Raw genomic sequence first — 24,199 nt, 5'->3', positions numbered from 1 at the left:
GCAGTTGGATGCATCACCCTCCCTGTTTATGATTTCCATTTATCTATCCCGCGATATTCCAAATCTCACAATTAAACATTAGTTTAAAACTAAAACTAAGTTTAATCTTATCACATCATGGAATAAAACCAATATATTCTCATTTGAGGGGCAAAGAATATTGAATTGAGAGTGTACTTTGTATATAAGTTATAATTTCTTAGGAGAATACTCAAATGCAAAGCACACTGGCTTCATTATTCGCTGCAACCGCATTGGCATTAACATAAAAGGAAGATTTAGGCTGTGGAAAAACACAAGAACTGCAGATGTTGAATCTTGAGTCAAAGAAATGGAGCTGGAGAGATTCAGCAGGCTGGACAGCATCAATGCTGAGAAATGGTCAATAAACATTTCGGGTCGGGACCCTTTGTTGAGACTGATGTAGAAAGGAGAATTTGCAAGGATGAAAAGCTAGGAGTGATGAGAATTCAATAAAAGAAGATTGGGAACATGGTCGGATAGGAACAGTGGAACTGGATTGGGTTGGGGTTTAACCAAACTTGGAAAACCTTTGGGTTCTAGGATACCCAAGAACAATATAATGTTGTTTCTTAAGTTTGGCCTCACCATGGCAGTGAACGAGGCCGATGACAGACACGATTGGATGGAATGGTGCATGGACTCAAGTGCCTGGCAACTAGAAGTTCTAGTTGCATCCAGCAGCAGAGTTGCTCTGTGATTTTGAGTAAGAATGATGAAGTATATGCTTTTCCTTTGATGTTAAGGCAGAGTCGGCAAATCCATTCATGAAAAAATTGAAACTATTGTTCTGAGTGAAATACATCCTTACTAAATATAATGGAAAGGAAACCTGTTGGAGAGATGTTTGGTATGTAACGTCGTGAGAAGATGATAAGCATGGTGGTAATAAGATGAACAAACGTAAAAATAAATGCTGGTTAATTTTCATGATATTTGGGAGAAGGAAACAATTATGAAAATATTTACAGAAAATGATTCTGTGCTGTATAACCCTCGGATTCTAAGCTAGGCAGGACTTCTATTCAACATAGTTGTTGATTGATTCCCACTGGTGGATGGGAATGGTAGCATGGTGGTTACATTATTCTACCAGTAATCTGGAGCTTTAGCCAATAGATTCTAACTGAAATAAATGCTGTTCTCTTCAGCCACAAGTCTGAGTTCAAGGTAATGTTGCCTGTATAACCCTAGTGCAGGGTTAATGGCATTTTGACTCACGAATATGTGGAGAATGGAGGGCTAAGAGTTATGTGCAGGCAGAAGAGATTTAGTTTATTTTGGTATCACGTTTTGTGCATCGAAGGGCCTGTTCCTGTGTTGATCCGTTGATGTTCTATTTTAAAATACACAGGGCAACTTCTGAATTCTCTTGGACAGGAAAGTTCTAAAACTAATCAAAGTATTTCCATGATGAAAAATAGTAATATTTCTAACCTCTCGCTGCTGCATGTCCACTCAACAGGTGGTCATGCTTTACCAATTCTAAGTAAATATCTAACAGATGTCTATACTTCAGAAACTATTCAGTCAATATATAAAAATCTCCAAACCAACAACAGATCAAATGTCTTCACAATTTGCTACTTTAGAAAGCCAAGAGGTATTTAAACGTCAATATTATTCAGACTTACCATGTCTCAAGGTCTGCAGACAGACTGCCAAAGATGGAATCCCCACAGGAAGTAATTCACACAAAACAGAGAAATGATCATATCTTGCAAAAGAGATAAATAGAAAAATAAATTGCTATTTATATTGTTTGCCTTGTAATTTGTTCGCAGCCTCTTCCAAAACTTGTTGGAGAATATTCAGTCTTCAGATTTAATCTTGCAACAAATTTGGAGGTCATTTCGACTTTCCAATTGAGATCAGGTTAAATTCTTATTAAATTGAATAAATAATGAGAGAAACAAAAAAAGGCAGTTTATACAAATATATGTTTCTATCTATTTTGTGTGTGCGCACACACACACACACACTCTCCGTCTTGGTGAATTTCTATTGCTGCTGGTCTAGGTTGTGACCCTCTAGATCTAGATCTAGATACATGTTTATTAGGGGAGCCCAGAGGCTCCAAAAACCAGCAGCAACAGAAATTCACCAAGACAATAGTTACTTCAACAGAATTGTCTTCAATTTTCTCCAAACATAATAAGATCAATATTTAACTTATAACTAGTAACTTAACTCCCTTCTAATTCCAAGCGCACATTCACGTAATGACTATGTATTCAGGAAATCTTGTTTCACTGTCCAATCATTCACTTTTCACTTCTCCAAATTCATTGGTATTAGACAGTTTAACATTTCTGATCTTCACCAGACTTTGGTGCTTTAACTTAAATTGTTACCACAAAGGAAGGTTTATGTTGGTTTCAGAGATATTCGTTGTACATTGGAAACACACACAAACTGATCTACTTCAATCAGCCACTTCAGTGACTTGCGGAAAAAACTTGTCCCCTCATAGGTTTTCTAAAAGATAATCTCTTCTTCCAGGTTACCACAGAGAGTTCTTTTCCCCCGATTTCTGGAGAAACACATTAACCAACCACATCCTCTTGCAATTGACGACAAGAGTTTTGAATAGGCTGAATTGACTACTCAAAGCCCATCTTCAAATGGGGTCTTATAACCGGTCTGCAAAAGGTGCAGTTTCCAAAACCAACTCCTGCTATAAATTGACTGTCTCTCTCTCTCTCTCTCTCTCCAAATAGCATGTTTTTGTCTCTCTCTATTTGCAAAACCACATGACCACTCTTAGAATAGGAAACTTTTCAACCAGACTTGGATCCTGGCTCAGTTTCTGAGTCTGGACATCTGTTCCTTTAAAGACAATAGTCCATTTCCATTCCACATCATCAATCCAATTAACACCAACTTGTGAAGTCTTCATTAAGCACTCTTCAAAGTCATTGTAGACTATGCTTAGGCCCAACTCTTGCATTTCAAATGAGATGTCTTTTTTGAAATGTTATGTCTCATGTGAATGTAAACTGAGATGTCTGTTTATGAAGTGTACCTAACTAATCTTTAAAATATACCCCCACAATCTATACCTTTTTAAGATATATTTTATCAGAATTTTATTAACCCATTCCATAACTCTGTTACCCCCTAGACCAGCAGTAATAGGAATTCACCAAGACAATAGTATCTTCAAAACAATATTTTTTTAATTAATAACTATAATAAAGTATCAGAGTGCAGGACCTGTGCAAATGTATGCGTGCGTGCGTGCGTATAGCAAAACCCAAACCATTACAGTTTAGGCACAATTCTGAAGAGATGATTTTAAAGTTTACACTCAAAAAGGTTTTGTGTTGAACCTCAAAAGTCTTTCCTGTTGTTCAAAAGTTCTCAAACTCACATATTCTTGTATGTTTGTTTTCAGAAAATTGCTTCTTCATTCAAATGATTTCCCTTTCTTGCATGGAGGTTTCAGAACTTCTGTTTTCTTCCACAATGATTTCACAAACCCCGGCAAGGGCTACATGAAGTGGCCATGTAAAAATGGACAGAGTGAAACTGTCCTCTTTTCAAAGAGGCAGCTGAAGTGGCTCTTCCTTACCACTGATTTGTGTATTTCCCATGGTACAATAAGAACTTATCACTGGAGGCTACTGCATTTCTGATTTCAGATGATTCTTGGTGCAATATTAAAGATGTCTTTCTGAAATGCCTTTATCATATGACATCACTGTCTTTTCAGTTTCTTCAAACCACTTCAGAAGTATATTATTCAAAAGCAAATTACTCCTTTCTGTCTTTTTAAAATATTTTTATTGAATTTAACATAATAATCTATATACATATTATTAATATAACAAAACAATATAACAGAGCATATAATTGGAGTAGATGCACAATACGACTAATTTCAAATTTCATGCCTAATTGCTAAATGTGATAGTTTGTTAAAATTATTATACATAAAGATCAGTTAAATAATATTATAATAAACCTCAATATACCTTAATATAGTACTGTATTAAAAAAATCATCTAGGATTATTATAATTAAACCCCATAAATCCGCTTAACAGAAAGAAAAACCTAAAACTTCTTCCCTCTACTCAAGGTGACAAGAAAAATTCAAAGATCAAGTCCAGAAGGCAGACGGATCAGCCCTTGAGCACCCACATCACCTCAAACTGGCAATTATGATCGTATTCTATAAATGGGCCCCATACCTTTTCAAACTGAAACTTTTTATCTTTAATATATCTAATTTTCTCTAAACTTTCCTCATGAGTTGGTGAGAGTTCATCCTTTTATTCCATTAAAATAACTTGTCTGGCTATCAACGTACTAAAAGCTGAAACTTTCTCTTCAGGTGCTGATAAAAGTTTATCCGGTTCATGTGAAAAACCAAAAAGGGCAATTAAAGAGCATGGATCTAATCTTAAAAATGGTTGGGATTGTGATCTTAATATATCTTTTTCAGACGACGATTGGTATTCTGCTTTTAGTTTGATCAGATTTTTCCTTTTGTGCAAGACAATTGAAGGCGGTACACAGAATACTATACGTCTAAACTCAAATTATCCCATTTCAATATGGACGTTGATCCATTTTGTGAAAAGTGTAAAATTCTTGAAGCCTCACTGATTTATGTTTGGGAAATGTTCTATATTAGGAGATATTGACTCCTCTCTGTCTACTGGCCATTGAATCAAAAGTACAGGTGCTTCTCCTTAGCAATCATTATTGTTCCAGCATTGAATGAACCATTCAATTCTAATTTTTATTGCTCTGTTTTCCAGATGCTGTATCTCTGAATGTGGCTTCTCTCTGTGTGTAATTGTGTGTGTCTGTATGTCCCTGTCCATCCCACAAAATCCCTTTACTAAGAAATACATATAATTTTAACCAAAGATTAAAATAACATTCTGTCACAATAGACCATGATGGATGGAGAGACATGATTGCCTACGCCAAACGGTAAGGCATTTGAACAAATCTTTCTAACTTAAGATGAAAATGATCAATCTTTATTAATGTTTAAAGATTGGCAAAATTAAGAAATGCAATAATTGCAGTTAACCCAAAGAATAATTTGTTCTACAAGTAATAACGAATAGTCAGCAAAACAGACAGGAAGATTGTTGTATGAACACTGCAAAATTAGGCTCCTTACATACCTCTGCCAACCAGTGACTGCTATCCCTTGTAAATGAATGGAATTCCTTGGCAGAGTCTGAGCTACATTCAGCCACTGCAGGTGGTTAGCTAAGTGATAGCTAATGGATGTCAAACATTGAGCTGCGCCTGTAGCTCCTTTAAAAGCACTTGCAAACCATATCTGTGAGAATCCTGCACCCTGATACTTTTGAATTTGACATACTGTGAAATAAATCAAATCAATAACACATTATGATATGTCCAATTATATTTAAATCACGTACATGTACAGTACACCATTACAGTTTAATACAAGTGCAAAATATGAGATTTTCATCACTGAGGAATTAATTTTTTTGGTGGCAAATTGATTATCATCAACATGTCTTTAAAAGCCATATACCCAAATGTTTCATTAGTAAATTATCTTAATTTTGGAATAGAGAGAGGTAAAGGTGTGAGAGATGAGTAAAACTAATATGAAAATATGAGGGATGAAGAAAGCTAGGATGGATATAGGTGTAATGAATAAAGCCAGTATGAATAGGATAAGGGGAGAGAATAGAATGTAGGAAGTAAAGTTAGTCTGAATAACATAAGGGTCTTCTAGCCTTAGAGAGAGTCAGCAAGTTCCACATATGTAATTAGTAAGCCTTAGACAGAATTAGCAAGTTCTGCATATAAGAGGTTGGGAAGGTATGAATAAGGACAAAGGCAGGTTTGTGAAAAAGGACAATAAGGACAATGACATGATGGGACACAGTCAGGATACCCCCTGGTCCTCCATGTTCACAGAAACAGCACGTAGGCAGACAGGATTGCCTAATGCCAAACTTATCCAGGAGGCAGAAGAATGTTGGGGGGGGGGGAGGGTACCTCTACACTGAAATGAACTGTATAAAAGTTGGGTCAGCCCCAGTGTGTGTGTGTGTGTGTGTATTCCCAGGGTAAGGGGAAGCACCCAACTTTGCATTGTTGTATAATAAATGTTCTTTGTTCTCAATTTTTGTCTCGAGCAAATTCTGTGAAGGTACCTCTGTTTCTCACAAAGGTGAACTCTATTCTGCCCATAAGGAGGTATTCATATTGGCATTGGCATGTTTCATTGGTTGGTATACCAGCATAATGACATTAAAGTGTATCACATCAAAGTGTATCACATTTCAATTCTGTTTCAATCCGATTTGGACAGTCATCTCTATTAATAAACTAACAATAACATATTCCTTATGTTTGTAGCCCAGTTGTAGAATTTAAAATTAGGTGACGACAGCCCTCCATCGTTTCTTGTGTTCTGAAGATAATTTTCCTTGCCATATAATGTCAAAGAAAGACTTAGAAATAAATATTGTTAATGATTGCAATAAATTTAAGCATTTTGGTAAAATATTCATTTTAACCAAGTTAATACGCCAAGTGGGGACCATCCAGAGAGTATTGTTTTAGTCTGATTAAATAAAACAGCAAAGTTTTCTTTAAAGAGATTTTTAAAATTCTTAGTTATTATAATACCTAGATATTGAAATTGTTCTAATTTTGGGATTTATATTTACCAGCCCTATCTTTTTAAACACCTATTTCAACCTGCTATTTTAGATGCAAGCTAATGAGGAATGGAATCGTTTTCAAGGATCTTTTTATCAAACAAAATTTTGCATCTTAACAACAAATGATGATGAAACTTTATCTGCCAAATAGACACTTTTTTAGGTACTAACAAATTAGACATTTTATTCATTCTGAACTTTAAGTATTTCCACACCTTCTGGATCCCAATTTCATGGACAAACCTTTTGAATTACAATTTGTACATAAAGGCATAATATCAATTTTATATTATAAAGTATTGAATCTAAAAATAGTTTTTTTAAAATCAGGATCAAAACTGAATGGGAGAATGATCTTAACACATCTCTTTCAGAAGAAGATTGGATTTCAATTTTGGCTCTTATCCATGATTCATCTCTGTGCTAGGCATAGTTTGATTCAATTTAAAGTGGTGCATAGAGTACATTTTTCTAAAGTTAAGCTCACTTGAATTTACCTCGTTATCAACTCAATGTGTGACAAATGTAAAAGTTTGAAGCCTCTTTGATACATATGTTTTGCTTTTCCCCAATTTGGAAGAATACTGGACTGATATTTGCAGAACCTTTTTGGCCATCTATGGGATCAATCTGGAACCATGTCCGTTAATTGCAATGTTTGGCTTTTCCAGAGATGTAAATGTATATTCCTTTGGCTTCGCGGACGAAGATTTATGGAGGGGGTAAATGTCCACGTCAGCTGCAGGCTCGTTTGTGGCTGACAAGTCCGATGCGGGACAGGCAGACACGGTTGCAGCGGTTGCAGGGGAAAATTGGTGGGTTGGGGTTGGGTTTTTCCTCCTTTGTCTTTTGTCAGTGAGGTGGGCTCTGCGGTCTTCTTCAAAGGAGGTTGCTGCCCGCCGAACTGTGAGGCGCCAAGATGCACGGTTTGAGGCGATATCAGCCCACTGGCGGTGGTCAATGTGGCAGGCACCAAGAGATTTCTTTAGGCAGTCCTTGTACCTCTTCTTTGGTGCACCTCTGTCACGGTGGCCAGTGGAGAGCTCGCCATATAGCATGATCTTGGGAAGGCGATGGTCCTCCATTCTGGAGACGTGACCCACCCAGCGCAGCTGGATCTTCAGCAGCGTGGACTCAATACTGTCGGCCTCTGCCATCTCGAGTACTTCGACGTTAGGGATGAAGGCGCTCCGAAGAATGTTGAGGATGGAACGGAGACAACGCTGGTGGAAGCCTTCTAGGAGCCGTAGGTGATGCCGGTAGAGGACCCATGATTCGGAGCCGAACAGGAGTGTGGGTATGACAACGACTCTGTATACGCTTATCTTTGTGAGGTTTTTCAGTTGGTTTTTTTTCCAGACTCTTTTGTGTAGTCTTCCAAAGGCGCTATTTGCCTTGGCGAGTCTGTTGTCTATCTCGTTGTCGATCCTTGCATCTGATTAAATGGTGCAGCCGAGATAGGTAAACTGGTTGACCGTTTTGAGTTTTGTGTGCCCGATGGAGATGTGGGGGGGCTGGTAGTCATGGTGGGGAGCTGGCTGATGGAGGACCTCAGTTTTCTTCAGGCTGACTTCCAGGCCAAACATTTTGGCAGTTTCCGCAAATCAGGACGTCAAGCGCTGAAGAGCTGGCTCTGAATGGGCAACTAAAGCGGCATCGTCTGCAAAGAGTAGTTCACGGACAAGTTTCTCTTGTGTCTTGGTGTGAGCTTGCAGGCGCCTCAGATTGAAGAGACTGCCATCCGTGCGGTACCGGATGTAAGCAGCGTCTTCATTGTTGAGGTCTTTCATGGCTTGGTTCAGCATCATGCTGAAGAAGTTGAAAAGAGGGTTGGTGCGAGAACACAGCCTTGCTTCACGCCATTGTTAATGGAGAAGGGTTCAGAGAGCTCATTGCTGTATCTGACCCGACCTTGTTGGTTTTCGTGCAGTTGGAAAACCATGTTGAGGAACTTTGGGGGGCATCCGATGCGCTCTAGTATTTGCCAAAGCCCTTTCCTGCTCACGGTGTCGAAGGCTTTGGTGAGGTCAACAAAGGTGATGTAGAGTCCTTTGTTTTGTTCTCTGCACTTTTCTTGGAGTTGTCTGACCAAAGACAGGTTTTAGCGATTTTCTACATGACTGGCTGGAAGAGGAATATTGCTGAAATGGAAAGAGGTCTTTCCACCCAGCCATACACATTGGCTACTGGATATTATGTCCTTTCTAAGTCTGGAAATGGTCAGATATAATGTCAAGAAGATTCAGATCTATTTTGATAAGATGAGGTCCATTTATGGCTTATTTTCACAAATGAAATGATCAAGGTGTGGGGATGCAGTAAATGGGTATGTATGGTCGGATCTCTGGAGGCTGTTGCTCAATTTCAACCTTGGTTGGTAGCTGGAGTCAGATTATTAGAATCAATCTTTTTTTTCTTTACTTATTCATTTTCTTCTTATACTACTCAATATATGTATGGATTGGAATACGAGACCATGTATTATTATTTCTATATAATATGATACCAATCTAAATGAATAATATATTTAATTTATATGTACTTATAATGTGTTTGTTTCATGATAAAAATTATTTTAAAAGAAGCAATATACCCATTGGCTCATTTTTAAAAATAGTAACACTATATTTCCAGCATGAGAATAATTTTTAAAATTCACTAAAGAAAATGGGTACCATTAATTAATTGTATCAAATTGGCAGCCACAACCTGTGATTATGGGAACATTATAGAAATTGCTCATTTATTTCTAGAGAAAATTATGTCAGCTTTGCAATACTCCATGAAGGCCTTTTAGTTATCAACATAATGATATGTCAAATGTAAAAGTGTCAAAATAATTTGACTCACACATTTTATGTACATCAAAATCAGCATTATATTCCCAGATCATTGGTTCAACCAGTTGACCCAACGTGGATCCTAGTGTGAGATAAGAGGAAAGCAAATTATTCATCAGCATATGCATCAAAAAGCAAAACCAAAATAAGTAGAAAACTTGTTCATAATGGCCTAAAACTTCCTTGATTTATTTTAAAAAAAGCCAAAGTTAATATAAATCTAGTGGCTCACTTCTCAATTCATAACTTTTTTATTTATTAATTCTTTACAATCACTTATTAAAGATATTGTCAGTCATTATCCTGGTATAAATATTATCATTCTATTTAGAGATATAAATTCTGAAGGAAAACACACTTTTAATAGCAGTTATCTGAAAAACTTAACTGATTGCAGCAAATATTTTTGAGGTGTTTCAACTTAATCATAGTTATTCTTGGAATAATGTTAAGCATTGAAATATAGATTATATCAAAAATTTAAAACTACAATTTTAAGAACAACCTGTCACATTAGTATTGGGAATCAACCCTTTAAACAACTGTAAATGATTTGTAATTTAAATGTTGTTTTAATGCTTATTTTAATTATGAATAAACCATTAATAATCATGAGATTGTAAATATTTTCTGATTTATTCTTATTTGAACATCAAAACAACGATAGTTCTTGGATAATTTTGTCACAATACCCTGGCACTGGTTGAGAGGATGCAATTGAAAATCACTAAAGAATATTATTTTGTGTAATCAAACAGCAAAAATGTGTAAAATAAGGAAACCGATCTGTTCTAGATGAGATGTACTATATCAGACAATTATCTGCATAGACCTGAAAGTTATATTAAAAATGTGAAATCTGAAATCTAAAATAAATGAAAAGTCAGTTTATTCCTACGAGGAGCAACACTGAGACCTTTCTTTACATGAACAAATTAAAATAAAGGATGAATAATATTCTTTTACAAAGAATTTATGTTTTTTTTTGTTCAAAATTTTTTTCCTATCTTCTGGAGTGGCCATTCACACACGAACAACCAAACCTTGAAATTTCTGTTCCCTTCCATGATTTTACACTGAATACTGAAAGTGCAGTAAGTAAAGAGGCAGGACTTGCAAATACATGCTATTCATTCCCCATTGTTGTGGACTACCTGCAGTTCAGTTTAGACTTCAGGCAGACTGCAAAAATGTCTAAAGATGCCGTAGGAAAAATTTCATAGTGGGAATGAGTCACTCATTTTCGTTCTGAACCTTTTACACAGCCTGCATTGCGGGAATTTTCCAAATATTTCCTGTTACTCAGCTACTGTGTAAAAACCATAAATGAAACCAACTATTTCTGGCTTTTCCATACCTTTACCTCAATACAGTCAATGAAAAATCAGATATACCTTGAAGTTTATCAAAACTGATATTTCGGAGCATGTCATCCCAAATGATAGGTTTCACACTTGAGTAAGTAGCGATGATGTAACTTGCAACTGCTTTCACATGAGATAGGAACAGACTATCTATATTTGTCTGACCTTGCTCAATCAATTTTTTGGATTCTTCACCTTCACCAAGATAATAAACCTAAAGGCAATATTGTAAATTAATCTTTTCAATTAAACTCATGTATTTAGGACAAAGCATCATAAAACTTTAAGTAAGTTAATTTCTTCTGCATCTGCTACTGTGGACATGTTGTCCAACACTGAAGAAAGCTATTTGCCTCACTGAATTAATTTCAAATAATTCCCATCAGTCCCAATCCCCCACTTGTTTTCCTGCAACCAATTCTCTTTCATACACCCATTACATGCGTGTGTCCTCTATCAGACATCTACAAAGATGTGCTCTTTGGAATGATGTAGAAAACCCAATCGTACCAGGGTTTCATATGTGAACTCAACACAAACAATACACCTATGTCATAATCATACCTAATCACTGGAACAGTGCAGCAGCAGTAGCCTAATGAATTAATGTCATTGGCATTTGTAAACAATATATCGGAGATTAATGAAACCATTCAAAACAGAATTGACATTAAAGGACTTTAAAGATAAAGCCATTCAAAAGGATCAAATTTTTTAACTAAGCTCAATTCAGAAAAAAAATTAACTCATTCTTTTCTTTTGCAGCTAATTCAGTGCATAGTATTACAGGCCCAGGGGACCCCAAAACCCAGCAGCAATAGAAATTCACCAAGAAAAATGGTAACTTAAACAAAAGTTACTTTTAATTTTCTTTAAACAGAAAAACAGGATCAAACTTTAACTTACTATTAACTTAACCCCCTTCTAATTCTAAAGTGCACGTGTTTGTAATGTGTATATGTTCAGAAAAGTTCTTTGATTCTCAGTTCAATCTCAGAGAGAAATTTGTTGCTCATTGGACACACACAAACTGATTTTCTTCCATCAGTTACTTCAGTGTCTTGCCGAAGAAACTTGCCCCATCAGGGCTTTCCAAATGATAACTTCTTCTTCCAGGTCACCACAGAATTCTTGTTTCCCTTATTTCAGGTGAAACACTTTAGTCAGCCATTTTCTCTTGTATAGATCACAAAGGTTTTCAACGGGCTGAACTCAAAACTCACAACCAGTTTTCCAAAATGGGGTTTAAACAAGCTTACAAAAGCCACTGCAGAAATCAGTTCTCTCTCTCTCTCTTAAAGAATGACTGTTTGGTCTTTTTTCTCTCTCTTCTTGCAAATCCACATGACCTTCTTCGAACAGCAAACTGCAAACAGACAGATTGTGGCACCGGACCCAAACTTCTGAGCTTGTTCATCCTGTTGCTTACAAAACAATATTTACACCTGCTTTTGAAATTCCTTAGCAAAGCATTTCCAAAATAGTTTCTTATTGTCTTTGCAAAGGCTCTCAGCGCCTCAATGTTTCACTTTCAGCAAAACTCTTGCATTTTAAATGAGATCTGGTTTGTGAAGTGTTTGTTTGTGACCTACTCTCTAACCCACCACAATCTATCTCCTTTAAAAACAGATATATCATATAAAATATATCTGTCACAATAGACCATCTACTGTAAGTGCTGGAAAACTAAATCAAGTTGACCATCTACTGAGTGTGCAAGTTAGAAATTCTTAGCATGCAATACAATGCAGGATACGGACTTCTAGGCTCATTTAGTAATCCCAAAGTTGGTCAAGTTTACATGGAGAAATGTTGGCAACCACTAACAACTTCCAGCCAGCCTATTTTTAAAACAAAACATTGAACCTTGTGAATAATCTTTGAATTACCTCATCTGATCCAATGTGTATCCATTTTATGTCATCATGTATGGCCATTATCTGGTCAATCATGGATTTTACTAATTCCAAAGACTCTTCTTTATGTGGATTGAGACTGTTAGGGAATGTTTTCATTTCACGAAGGTGAGAAAAGGCTTTATGTTTCAGTACAAACTATGAAAACAAATTTTAAAATAAAGAAAAAAAGGTCAGTTTACCATAAATAAAAAATATTCTGAAAGCATTTCTCTAATTTGAATCAAGTTCTTGTTTTTCTCAATGAGCAAGATCAACCTGGGTTGACCCCACTGTCTTGGATTTCCACTTGTGATCCTTGGTGTCTTAAATTTATCTCCGCTAGATGCAAATTCCTATCATGCTGGCATGATCCTATGTCACCTAATCTGCAGGCTCAGTATCCCAAATGAAATCAGATAGAAATTGGTCAGAGCACAATTTAAGACAATTCTCCACAGTTCAATAATAATGCAGTGTCAGACAGAGTTGAGCCATTCGATAAATCCAGAGTTACTCCACTTGAAAGCATGTACAGAAATACAGGGCGAAGAGGCAATGAAATGGTGAAACACCAGTCTTTCACATACAAATAGATCAAAGCCAATTCAGTACTTAGAAGGGATTCCACAATCTCGACTTAAAAGATTTGACTAATGTTGGTAAAATTGTGTGATATTTTATAAATATTTTATTTTGATTAGGAATTTAATTTTAAACAAGTACATGGCTGATTAAAGTTATACGTTAATAATGATCTATCTACATTTGTGTTCCTTGCTCATAATTTACAGTACATTTATTCAGAAATGATTTTCAGATTTTATGTGTTAGCTACATATGCTATTCCATTTTCTTTTGTTTGTAAACTCACCTCCATGTGGCCAAATGTTTGTACTAATGGAATTATTTCAAACTGATGTTTCCTGGCCAAATCCATAAGATCTTTTATGTATGAGGGGCTGCAATGCAGAATATACTTTGTTATTGAGCATCTACACATATTACATTTCAGTGCAAATCCTTGGTTCTTGTAGCCCATAGAGCTTAGAAATGAATGCTTTAAAAGCTGCATTGATTATTTTAAAAAACATCCAACTGAGAGAAATAGGTCACATAACTGATTTCCCCATTGGAGGCTTTGGAAGGAGTAAGGAAGAGACATCCAAGAATGGTGCTTGTGATGATACGAGTTACAAAAACATGTTGGACAAACTTGTATTGTCTTCAATGGTGCATCAAAGTCTGAGATGAGACCTGATAGAAGTTTTTCAAATTATGATAAGTGGCAATAGAATAATCAGTCATTTTTTCAGGGTAAAAATGACAAAAACCAGAGGTCATATATTTAAATTGAGGGCAAAAGTTTAAAGGAGATGTGTCAGGTGAGTTTTCTTTCAGAGCAGGAGGTGGCAGAGACAGGCTGTGAGCAATTGTGATGGAAATTAATACAGTAACAGCATTTGAGTGGCTTTTAGATAAGTCCGAAATTTGCAAGGAGTGGTATGCATCATGTACAGGTGGAAGAGATTTAGTTAAATTTGGTGTTGTGTTCAGCAATTGCCTCATGGGCTGAAGGTCATGTCCCAGTATTGTACTGTTCTAAACAGGAAAGACTTCATCTGAAGTTGCACCACACAAAAAGGCTGGAGAAATACACCATCCATGGAATGTAAAAGGCAGTCGACGTTTCGAGCCTGACCCCTGGTTCAGGAATGTCTCTCTGAAATGGTTGAATTTAGTCCCAAGCTGCAATATGCTGGTCATAAGAAGGGATATTTATTGTTCTTTGAGCAGGAAGTTGAGCATGGAGAGGTCTGAAGAGCTATGGGTTAGAAATTTCATGTGACATGCAACTGGATAGAACATAGAACAATACAGCACAGTACAGGACAGGACCTTCGGCCCTCGATGTTGTGCCATATATCCCTTCTTAAAGAAACTACTAAACCCTCCCTACCCCATAACCCTCTATTTTTCTATCATCCGTGTGTCTGAGTCCCTTAATGCCCCCAATGTTTAAGCTTCCACCATCATCCCCAGCAGTGCATTCTAGGCACCCACAATTCTCTGTTTAAAAAAACTTCCCTCCCTTCACTTTGTACAGCTGATCCTGCCCTGGGAAACAGGTGCTGGCTGTCCACCCTATCTATGCCTCTCATAATCTTGTAGTCCTCTATCAACTTTCCTCTCATTCTTCTATGCTCCAAAGTGAAAAGTCCCAGCTTTGCTAACCTGGCCTCATAAAGCTCCAGACAACATCGTGGTCAATCTCCTCTGCACTCTCTCCATAGGTTCCACAACCTTCCTATAATGAGGTGACCAGGACGAGAATTTATGCGTGGTGTTATGATGTGATAGCAATTTGTGAGACACGGTTGAAGGAAGGTTGTGACTGGCAGCTAAATATTCTACGATTTCGCTGCTTTAGATGTGACAAAATTGGCGGAAAACGAGGGGGAGATGTGGCGTTGCTTGTCAGGGAAGATATTACAGCAGTGCTGAGGCAAGAGACTGGAGAACATCTCGCGAGGCTCTGAACTAAAAAGTAAGAACGGTGAGGCTACAAATATAGGGGTATATTATAAGCCGCCAAAAGAGGATAGGGAAGAGCAAATGTGCAGGGAAATAGCTGAGATATGTAGTAGAAATAGGGTTGTGATAGTTGGGGATTTCAATTTTCCTAACATTGATTGGGAAACACAATCAATTAGAGGGCAGGATGGCTTAGTCTTTGTACAATGTCTTCAGGATTGCTTTTTACAGCAGTATGTTGCAGTATGAGGGGAGGCAGCATTAGATCTATTGTTAGGGAACGGAATAGGGCAGGTGTCAGAAGTGTGCATTGGTGAGAACTTTGAATACGTGATCATGGGTCCATTAGCTTCAACTTAAATATGGAAAGAGATAGGTCAGGTCCGAGGCTGAAGGTCTTCGAGTGGGGGAAGGCTAGATTTGAAAAAATGAGAAGGGATTTGCAGAAAATTATATGGGCTGATCTTTACGAGCCAGTCAGATCAAAAGGCAAGGCCAAAAGCCTAAGGGAACCGTGGTTTTCTGGAAAAATAAGGAAGTTGGTTCAGGATAAGAAGGGGAATTTACTAAGTTTAAGAAGCAAAAAAATGGATAAGATGTATGATTATTACATAGATTGCAGAAAAAACCTTAAGAAGGAAATTAGAAAGGCAAAAAGAAGGTATGAGGTGTCAATAGCTAATAAGGTAAAAGCGAATCTAAGGGTTTTTACAGATATGTGAATACTAAAAGGAGGGTTAAGGATAGAATAAGACCGCTGTAAAATTAAAGCAGTGAACTGTGTGAGGAACCGTATCAGATGGGAGAGATATTAAACGTTTTTTTCTCATCTGTGTTCACAAAGGAAAAGGACATTGGACTGTGTGAGATAAGTGAGGCAAATGGCTTAGTTATGGAAAAGATAGGGATTAGTAAAGAGAGGGTTTTGGAGCTTCTAGGGTCTGTAAAAGTGGATAAGACTCCGGTCCTGATGGGATTTTCCCCAGGATGTTAAAGGAGGTCAGGGACCAAATAGCAGAGGCAGTGTCAGTGATTTTTCAATGATCACTGGAGGAGAATGTGGTGCCGTGGGATTGGAGGGTTGCTAATGTAGTTCTGTTGTTTAAAAAAGGCACGATCTGTCGGCCAAGTAAGAATAGGCCTGTAAGTTTGACTTCAGTGATAGGGAAAGTTATGGAGGGTATTCTTAGAGATGGTGTGTATAAATATCTTGATAAGCAGGGATTGATCAGGAGCACCTAGCATGGGTTTGTGAAGGGGAAGTCATGTTTGACGGACCTTGCTGATTTTTTCGAAGTGACAAGGAAGGTGGTTGAAGGTCAGGCAGTTGACGTAGTCTATCTGGATTTTAGCAAAGGTTTTGATAAGGTTCTACATGAAAGGTTATTAAGGAAGGTTCAGTCACTACAGATTAATAGAGAAATAGTAAGATGGGTTCAGAGGTGGTCGAAGGAGAGACAGCAGAGGTTCATGGTGGACAACTATCTGTCAGGATGGAAGTCTGTGACGAGCAGAGTACCTCAAGGATCGGTGCTAGGTCCCCTGTTGTTCATAATTTATATTAATGATTTGGATGATGGGGTGGTTAATTGGGTAAGTAAATACGCAGATGATATGAAAATAGGGGGAGTGGTGGATAGTGAGGAAAGTTTTCAGGGATTACAGAAGGATTTGGTTAGTCTGGAGAGTTGGGCTGAAAGATGGCAGATGGAATTTAATGTAGAGAAGTGTGAGGTGCTTCATTTCGGTAAAAATAATCCAAATAGGACAAATGGAGTAAAGGGGAGGACATTGGAGAATGCACAAGAACAAAGAAATCTTGGAGTTATGGTGCAGCATTCTTTGAAGGTGGATTCCCATGTTGACAGGGTGGTTAAGAAGGCATTTGGTATGCTAGCCTTCATAAATCAATAGCATAGAATATCGGAGCTGGGAAGTAATGCTGCGAATGTTTTAGACATTGGTGAGGCCAGATTTGGAGTATTGTGTTCAGTCCTGGTCTCCAAATTATAGGAAGGATATAGATAAGGTGGAGAGGGTGCAGAGAAGATTTACAAGGATGTTGCCTGGCTTAAAATACAGAGAAAGATTGAAGAGGTTAGGACTTTATTCATTGGAACGTAGATGGTTGAGAGGGGATTTGATAGAGGTGTTTAAAATTATGAAGGGAATAGACAGACTAGATGCAAGTAGACTCTTCCCCCTGAGAGCAGGGGATGTTAAAACAAGAGGACACAAGTTGAGGGTAAGAGGGCAAAATTTTAGGAGAAACATTAAAGGATGCTTCTTCACTCAGAGAGTGGGGACTGAATGGAATAATTTTTCGGAGGAAATATTTGAGGCAGAGTCAATTCTTTCATTTAAGAGAAGACTGGCTATATACATGGATAAGAGTTAGAGGATTATGGGTGAATAGGTGTGGGGATCTAGTGGAGTTGTTTGAGTGAACTGGCGTGGACTTGTAGGGCCGAGATGGCCTGTTTCCATGCCATAAACTGCTTATACGGAGAAGTTACCTGACTGATAGGCTTTTATCATCATAAACAGAAGGCACATCTCACGTTGCTCGAGCTTGTTCTGGGGGAGGGGTTATGGCATTGCCACCTTTATTAGGGGAATCAAGGGGAGGAGCCACAGGTACAATCAGCAAGGGGCGGGCCAGCAACACACATACACCACAGAGTGGTCTTACCAAAGATTTGTAGTTGTAGCATGACCCCTCTACTCCTGAATTCAATTCCCCTATTAATCAATCCCAGCATCTCAACTATCTTAACTATCCTAACCACCTGTGTGGTGACCTTGAGAGATGTAATGGATTTATACCCTAAGATCCCTCTGTTCATCCACACTCTTAAGTAACCCACTATTAACCCTGTACTTGGCCTTCTGGTTTGTCCTTCCAAAATGCATCACCTCACATTTATCTGGATTGAACTCCATCTGCCACTTTTCTGCCCAATTCTGCATCCTGTCTTTATCATCTTGTAACCCTCGACAACCTTCAGCTCCATCCACAACTCCTCCAACCTTCGTGTCATCTGCAAACATATTGGCCCATCCATTCATATAATTTATAAAAAACAAAGAGCAGGGGTCCAATAACAGATCCCTGTGGCACTCCACTAGTCACCTACCTCCAGGAAGAATTCTTTTCTTTTACTCCTACCCTCAGCTTTCTTCCTACAAGCCACTTTATCCATGCAGCTAATTATCCATTGATCCCATGACTTTCTGACATGAGTTTCTTGTGGGGGGACCTTGTTAAATGCTCGCTAAAAGCTATGTAGACTACATCTACTGCCTACCCCAATCAATTTCTTTTGTTACTGCTCAAAAATTTAAATTAGACTCTTGAGGCACAACCTTCCCTTTAAAAAGCCATGCTTGAGTAGTCTGTACTTCTCTAAATGCTCATAGATCGTATCCTTAAGAATTCTCTCCATTAGTTTAAACACCATTGATGTAAGACTCACCAGTCTATAATTCCCTATTATCTTTTTTTAAGCAAAGGAACTACATTTGCCATTCTCCAATCCTCCAGGACCTCACCTGCAGCCAAAGAGGATTCAAAGATCATAGCTACTGCCTCAGCTATCTCTTTTCTCACTTCCCACAGCAGCCTGGGTATATCGCGTCTAGCTCCGGGGACTTAACAATCTTGATGTTTTTAAGAAGATCCAACACTTCCACTTCCTTAATTTCCACAATGTCCAGCCCACAGACCTGTTCAATTTCGACCTCATTATGATCCAGGCCCTTTTCTCTTGTGAATACTGACACAAAGTATTCTTTAGGAGCTCCCCAACCTTCTCCTCCAGGCACATGTTGCCTCCCTTATCCTTTAGCAGCCCCACCTTCTTCTTTTCATCCTTATGTTCTTCAGATACACATAGAACACCTTGGGGTTCTCCTTAATTCTACGTCAAGGCCTTCTCATGCCCCCTTCTAGTTCTCCTCAGTCATTTTTTAAGCTCCTTCCTGGTTACCATATACTTTTCATGAGCCCTTCCTGTTCATCCAACTCCAGCTCCAGGTCACTAACTCAGTTTGTCAGGAGCTTCAGCTGGATGCAACTTTTGCAGGTGTTGTCATCAGGAACAAACGTGCTGTCCATGACTTCCCACATCCTACAACTGTAGCACTGGACTGCCCTAACCACTCTCTCCATTACCCACTCCTAAGTTAATTAAATTTATTAAAGAAACTTAGCAGCTTTACCTCAGTGGGAGTAAGCTCTGCCTCTGCTCTCCAAAGCTTCTCAAGCCAAAGCCTCAGAGCTCCACTCCTTCACAAGACCACTCACACACCAGGCTGCTCCTCTTTAGTTATCCTTCCTTTTATTTGTCCCTGCTCATTATCTCAATTGCTCCCTCCCACAAATCACACTCTACTGAACCCTTCACTTGCCTAACTTTTTTTAAACACTAACCTTGACTTACCTCTCTGCCTCCCATCTGTACCTCCTCCTCTCCCGTGACTCAAATGGTGCTAGCTTCTGTTTCTAACTCTTTTTAAAGATTAACTTTGACTCATCTCTCTCTATCTTGTCTGTAGCTCCTCAACTCTTCTGTGAAGACTGGAGGGTGGCCAACGTAACTCCACTCTTTAAGAAGGGAGGGAGAGAGAGCGAATTCGGGAAACTATAGACCAGTTAGCCTGACATCGGTAGTAGGGACGGTGCTCGAATCTGTTATTAAAGATGCAACTGCAGTACATTTGGAAAGTAGTTGTATCATCACACAAAGTCAGCATGGTTTTGTGAAGGGGAACTCACGTCTGACAAATCTAATAAGAGTTTTTTGAGGATGTAACCAGTGGATGTGGTACATCTGGATTTTAGTAAGGCGTTTGATAAGGTTCCGCACAGAAGACTAATGTATAAACTTAAAGAGCACGGTATAGGAGGTATGGTATTAAGGTGGAGAGAGATTGGTTGAGGGACAGGAAGTAAAGAGTAGGAATAAATGGGTTCTTTTCAGAATGGCAGCCAGTGACTAGTGGGGTACCACAAGGCTCAGTGCTGGGGCCGCAGTTGTTTACGATATATATCGACTTAGATGTGGGAATAGATAGCAGTATCTCGAAATTTGCAGACGATACGATGTTGGGTGGCAGGGTTAGCTGTGTGGAGGATGCTACGAGAGTGCAGGGTGATTTGGACAAGTTAGGCGAGTGGGCCAGGACGTGACAGATGCAGTATGTGATAAATGTGAGGTTATCCACTTTAGAGGTAAGAACAGGAAAGAGGATTATTATTTAAATGGTATCTGTTTAAGAAAAGAGGAGATGAGTCGAGACTTGGGTTTTGCTGTGCATCAGTCGTTGAAAGTGGGCGTGCAGGTGCAGCAGGCGGTGAGGAGGGAAAATGGTATGTTGACGTTCATAGTGAGAGGATTTGAGTACAGGAGCAGGGAGATCCTGCTGCAGTTGTACAAGGCCTTGGTGAGACCACACCTGGAGTACTGCGTGCAGTTTTGGTCGCCTTATCTGAGGAAGGATATCCTTGCCTTGGAGGGGGTGCAGAGAAGGTTCACTAGGCTGATACCAGGGATGGAGGGACTTGCATGTGAAGAAAGGTTGGATAGACAAGGCTTGTATTCTCTGGAATTTAGAAGATTGAGGGGGGATCTTATAAAATTCTTAAGCGTTTAGACAGACTAGATGCAGGAAGGTTGTTTCCAATGCTGGGAAAAACCAGAAACAAAGGCCATAGTTTAAGGATAAGGGGGAAGTTTTTTAGGACTGAGATGAGGAAAAATTTCTTCTCTCAGAAAGTGGTAAATGTGTGGAATTCTTTGCAACAGGAAGTAGTTGAGGCCGGTTCCCTGTCAATATTTAAGTGTAGGTTAGATTTGGCCCTTGTGACCAAGGGGATGAGGGGTATGGGGAGAAGGCAGGAACCAGATACTGATCAGTCATGATCATAATGAATGGTGGTGTAGGCTTGAAGGGCCAAATGGCCTATTCCTACCCCGATTTTCTATGTGATTTAAATGGATACTCAAGGTCCCCATGACTAACTGATCAGACTTATTCTGAAAGGAGGTCATTCCATGTGGTTTTTTTTCAGGTGATGAGCATCAAATGCATGATCAAAATTAGAAAAAAAATGCTGCTTGAAGTGGAGGATTATTTGTACATGGAGATGAAAAGGAACAGAGGCTGCAATCTCTTGTCGTTGCATTGGAAAATGCCTTGGGAAAAGCACATAAGTTACCTGTAAGCATTTGGAGACTTTAATACTTGTAGATTTCCATCATAAGGAAACATATCTTCATACTCTAGGAGAATACCTTCTGCACCAAAATGTGCAAAGAGAGGAAAGATCTACAAAAAAAAGTCCTGTAATGAACCTCTTTCAATTTACATTAAGTCTTACATCAGAGCAGAGAGAAGCAACTTAATCAAATTGTTCGGATTTTGTTAAAAGATGGGCAATAACATGAGAAAATTCTGTTCAACAAATCTTTCCTGTAAGGTTACACCATCTTTAACTAATAGAAGAATAGAATAAGTTAAAGAACAGACATTTTAGCAATAAATGTAAAATAGTGTTTTAATAATTAGAAACAGAAAATGTGTAAGATTTCCGATCTAATAACAATACAATTCAAATTATATCAGAAAAAAATACAGTATCATTGAAATTTTTGATTTATTCATTGCTGTGAGAGCTAATATACAGTACAACTCCGATTATCCGAAGTCGGATTCTCCAAAATTCTCATTTATCCAAAAATTTTTCAGAGCCAAAATGACCTCACAGGTTGAAAAAAAATTCACGACATGAAATTAGAATGATAGTCCTCGTTTCAGGCAACTCCTTCACCTCTCTCTTTCCATTTCTTCTTTACCTTCCTCTATTGACTTTTCTCTCCAACTCTCCTTCTCAAACTGCATGCTGCAAGCGGTTGGAAGAATCCCTTATCCTCGCATCATCATGGAGAGCAGCCTCCTGGCAGGAGCAGGACCTCAGGCTCTGGGCAGGAGCGGGGATGTCGAGCTCCCAGGCAGGAGCGGTGGGGAGGTGTTAGTGATTAGCAGTGGCCAGCATTTTTTTTGCTGAGAATTAAACATTATTTTATTGCTTAAAAAGCCTTCCCTTGTTGTTTGTTGTTGTTTAAACACTGTTACAAGTGATTTGCTATTGCTACTGGGCTGTTTTTAAAAAAATGACCAGTTATCCAAGAAAACCATTTCAGATAATCCGAGTTATACTGTAGTTGGAATTGAACAATTAGGACAGGACTTTTGAGGAACAAGTCAAATTTACTATCTATTTAAAGTTACAATATTTCACTTTACAAATTTGATATGGTGACATGACTTACCTGAGGCTAATTGCAGGTCAGAAGTACTCGACCTTCACAGCAATTTTGTAAACACTCAAAAATTGCCTATCATAAATGTTGATAACCTTTTTTTCCCCATGACTGTGCAAAATTAAATCACTAGAATATCGCAAAATCATTGAGGTCCCTTTCTACCCTGCACACTGCATCTTTTAGCTGCTCCTGTCAGAAAAGAGATTAGTAGTATCAGAGCCCGGTTGAGGAACAGTTTCTTCCCAAGGGCAGTGAGAATGCTGAACGTCCAAAGGAACTGCTGAGACTAAACATCTGAGACTCTCATTGTCACAGAACAAAATTTATTTATTTATTTGTTTAGATAAATACTTGTCCTGAGTATGTATTATTTGTCTGCACATATGTTTTGTTGGGTTGTATGTCTGCATGTTACGCACCAAGGACTGGAAAACGCTGTTTTGTTGGATTATACTTGTACAATCAGATGACAATAAACTTGACTTGACTATGTTGAAGAGATCAACCAAGAACGTGACTCATGGTCAAATGTCCTTCTACTAATTTTTGTGTATTTAAAAACTTCCTTAATTTTTAAAAAATTTCACATTAACTCTTTCTATGAACTAAACCACTGAACCTGTTCCTCATTCTTTCAATGATGATCCAAACTATTCCTCAGGTTATTGAGCCACTGGATAGAGAACAATTAAACTACTTCTTGTTTCAAAATATTTTATTTTCCCGTTTATCAGTCAGAACATGAGAAACAAATAGGAATAGACTTCATATCTCCTTCAGCTGCAATTTGATTCTTTCATTATGGCTGTTCCTGTGTTCCATGTCCCCACCCAGTTCCCATGTCTCAGATTCTTCATGTCCAAAAATCTATTAATCTCAGCCACGAATGTTATCAATCAATTCACAAGACTCTGACATTTTGAATTCCAAAAATTTACTATTGTCTGTGTGAGGATTTCTTTTCTGTTCTCAATCTTGAATGCCTAAAGTCCTTTTCCTGTTACAAAATCCCACTGGTCTCAATCCTCCAACTCTTTAAAAACGTACATAGTTTGTAAGTTAATTGGTATATTTGGGTGGTAAAGGCTCGTGGGCCGGAAGGGCCTGTAACTGTGCTGTATGTCTAAATTTAAAATTAAAAAACTGCTTAAACAGCCATTTGTGGAAACTTCTGGTTGGCTGCTCATGGGGTAATGCTTCTAATTACTTTTCATTACTTCCATTTACTTAGCTCCTTATTTTACATCTAAAATCCTTGTTTGGTTATTCATAGAACATAAGAAAATAGGAGCAGGAGCAGGCCATCCGACCCATTGAGCCTACTCCACCATTCAATAAAATCGTGGCTGATCTGATCATTGCTACAACTCCACCTACCTGCCTTTACCCCATCTCTTTTAATTCTTTTTTTATGTAAAAATCTATCTAACTGAACTTTAAATATGCTAATGAGGTAGCCTCAACCACTTCCCTGGACAGAGAATTCCACAGATTCACTACTAGATGGGAAAAACAGTTTTTCCTCATCTCTGTCTCTTTTTTT

The 24,199-nt window shown here is 38.3% G+C and overlaps 1 protein-coding gene across 6 annotated transcripts in view; it reads right to left on the bottom strand.

The window, feature by feature from the left end:
- Positions 1-24,199, bottom strand: part of LOC138759604 (hexosaminidase D-like) — a 59,404-nt gene that overhangs the window by 8,374 nt on the left and 26,831 nt on the right. For all 6 annotated transcript variants that reach the window (XM_069930323.1, XM_069930321.1, XM_069930322.1 and 3 more), the window contains exons 3-9: positions 21,549-21,658; positions 13,668-13,755; positions 12,788-12,952; positions 10,929-11,112; positions 9,545-9,616; positions 5,168-5,369; positions 1,656-1,738 (exon numbers count right to left, since the gene is read on the bottom strand). In XM_069930323.1, the coding sequence (XP_069786424.1) occupies positions 1,656-1,738; positions 5,168-5,369; positions 9,545-9,616; positions 10,929-11,112; positions 12,788-12,952; positions 13,668-13,755; positions 21,549-21,658 (904 nt within the window). The remainder of the gene's footprint in view (positions 1-1,655; positions 1,739-5,167; positions 5,370-9,544; positions 9,617-10,928; positions 11,113-12,787; positions 12,953-13,667; positions 13,756-21,548; positions 21,659-24,199) is intronic.

The sequence above is a fragment of the Narcine bancroftii genome, chromosome 3 (genome assembly GCF_036971445.1).
Source record: "Narcine bancroftii isolate sNarBan1 chromosome 3, sNarBan1.hap1, whole genome shotgun sequence".
Classification (NCBI taxonomy): domain Eukaryota; kingdom Metazoa; phylum Chordata; class Chondrichthyes; order Torpediniformes; family Narcinidae; genus Narcine; species Narcine bancroftii.
The sequence above is the reverse complement of the archived record's forward strand: the minus strand, read 5'-3'. Positions and strand labels throughout refer to the sequence as shown.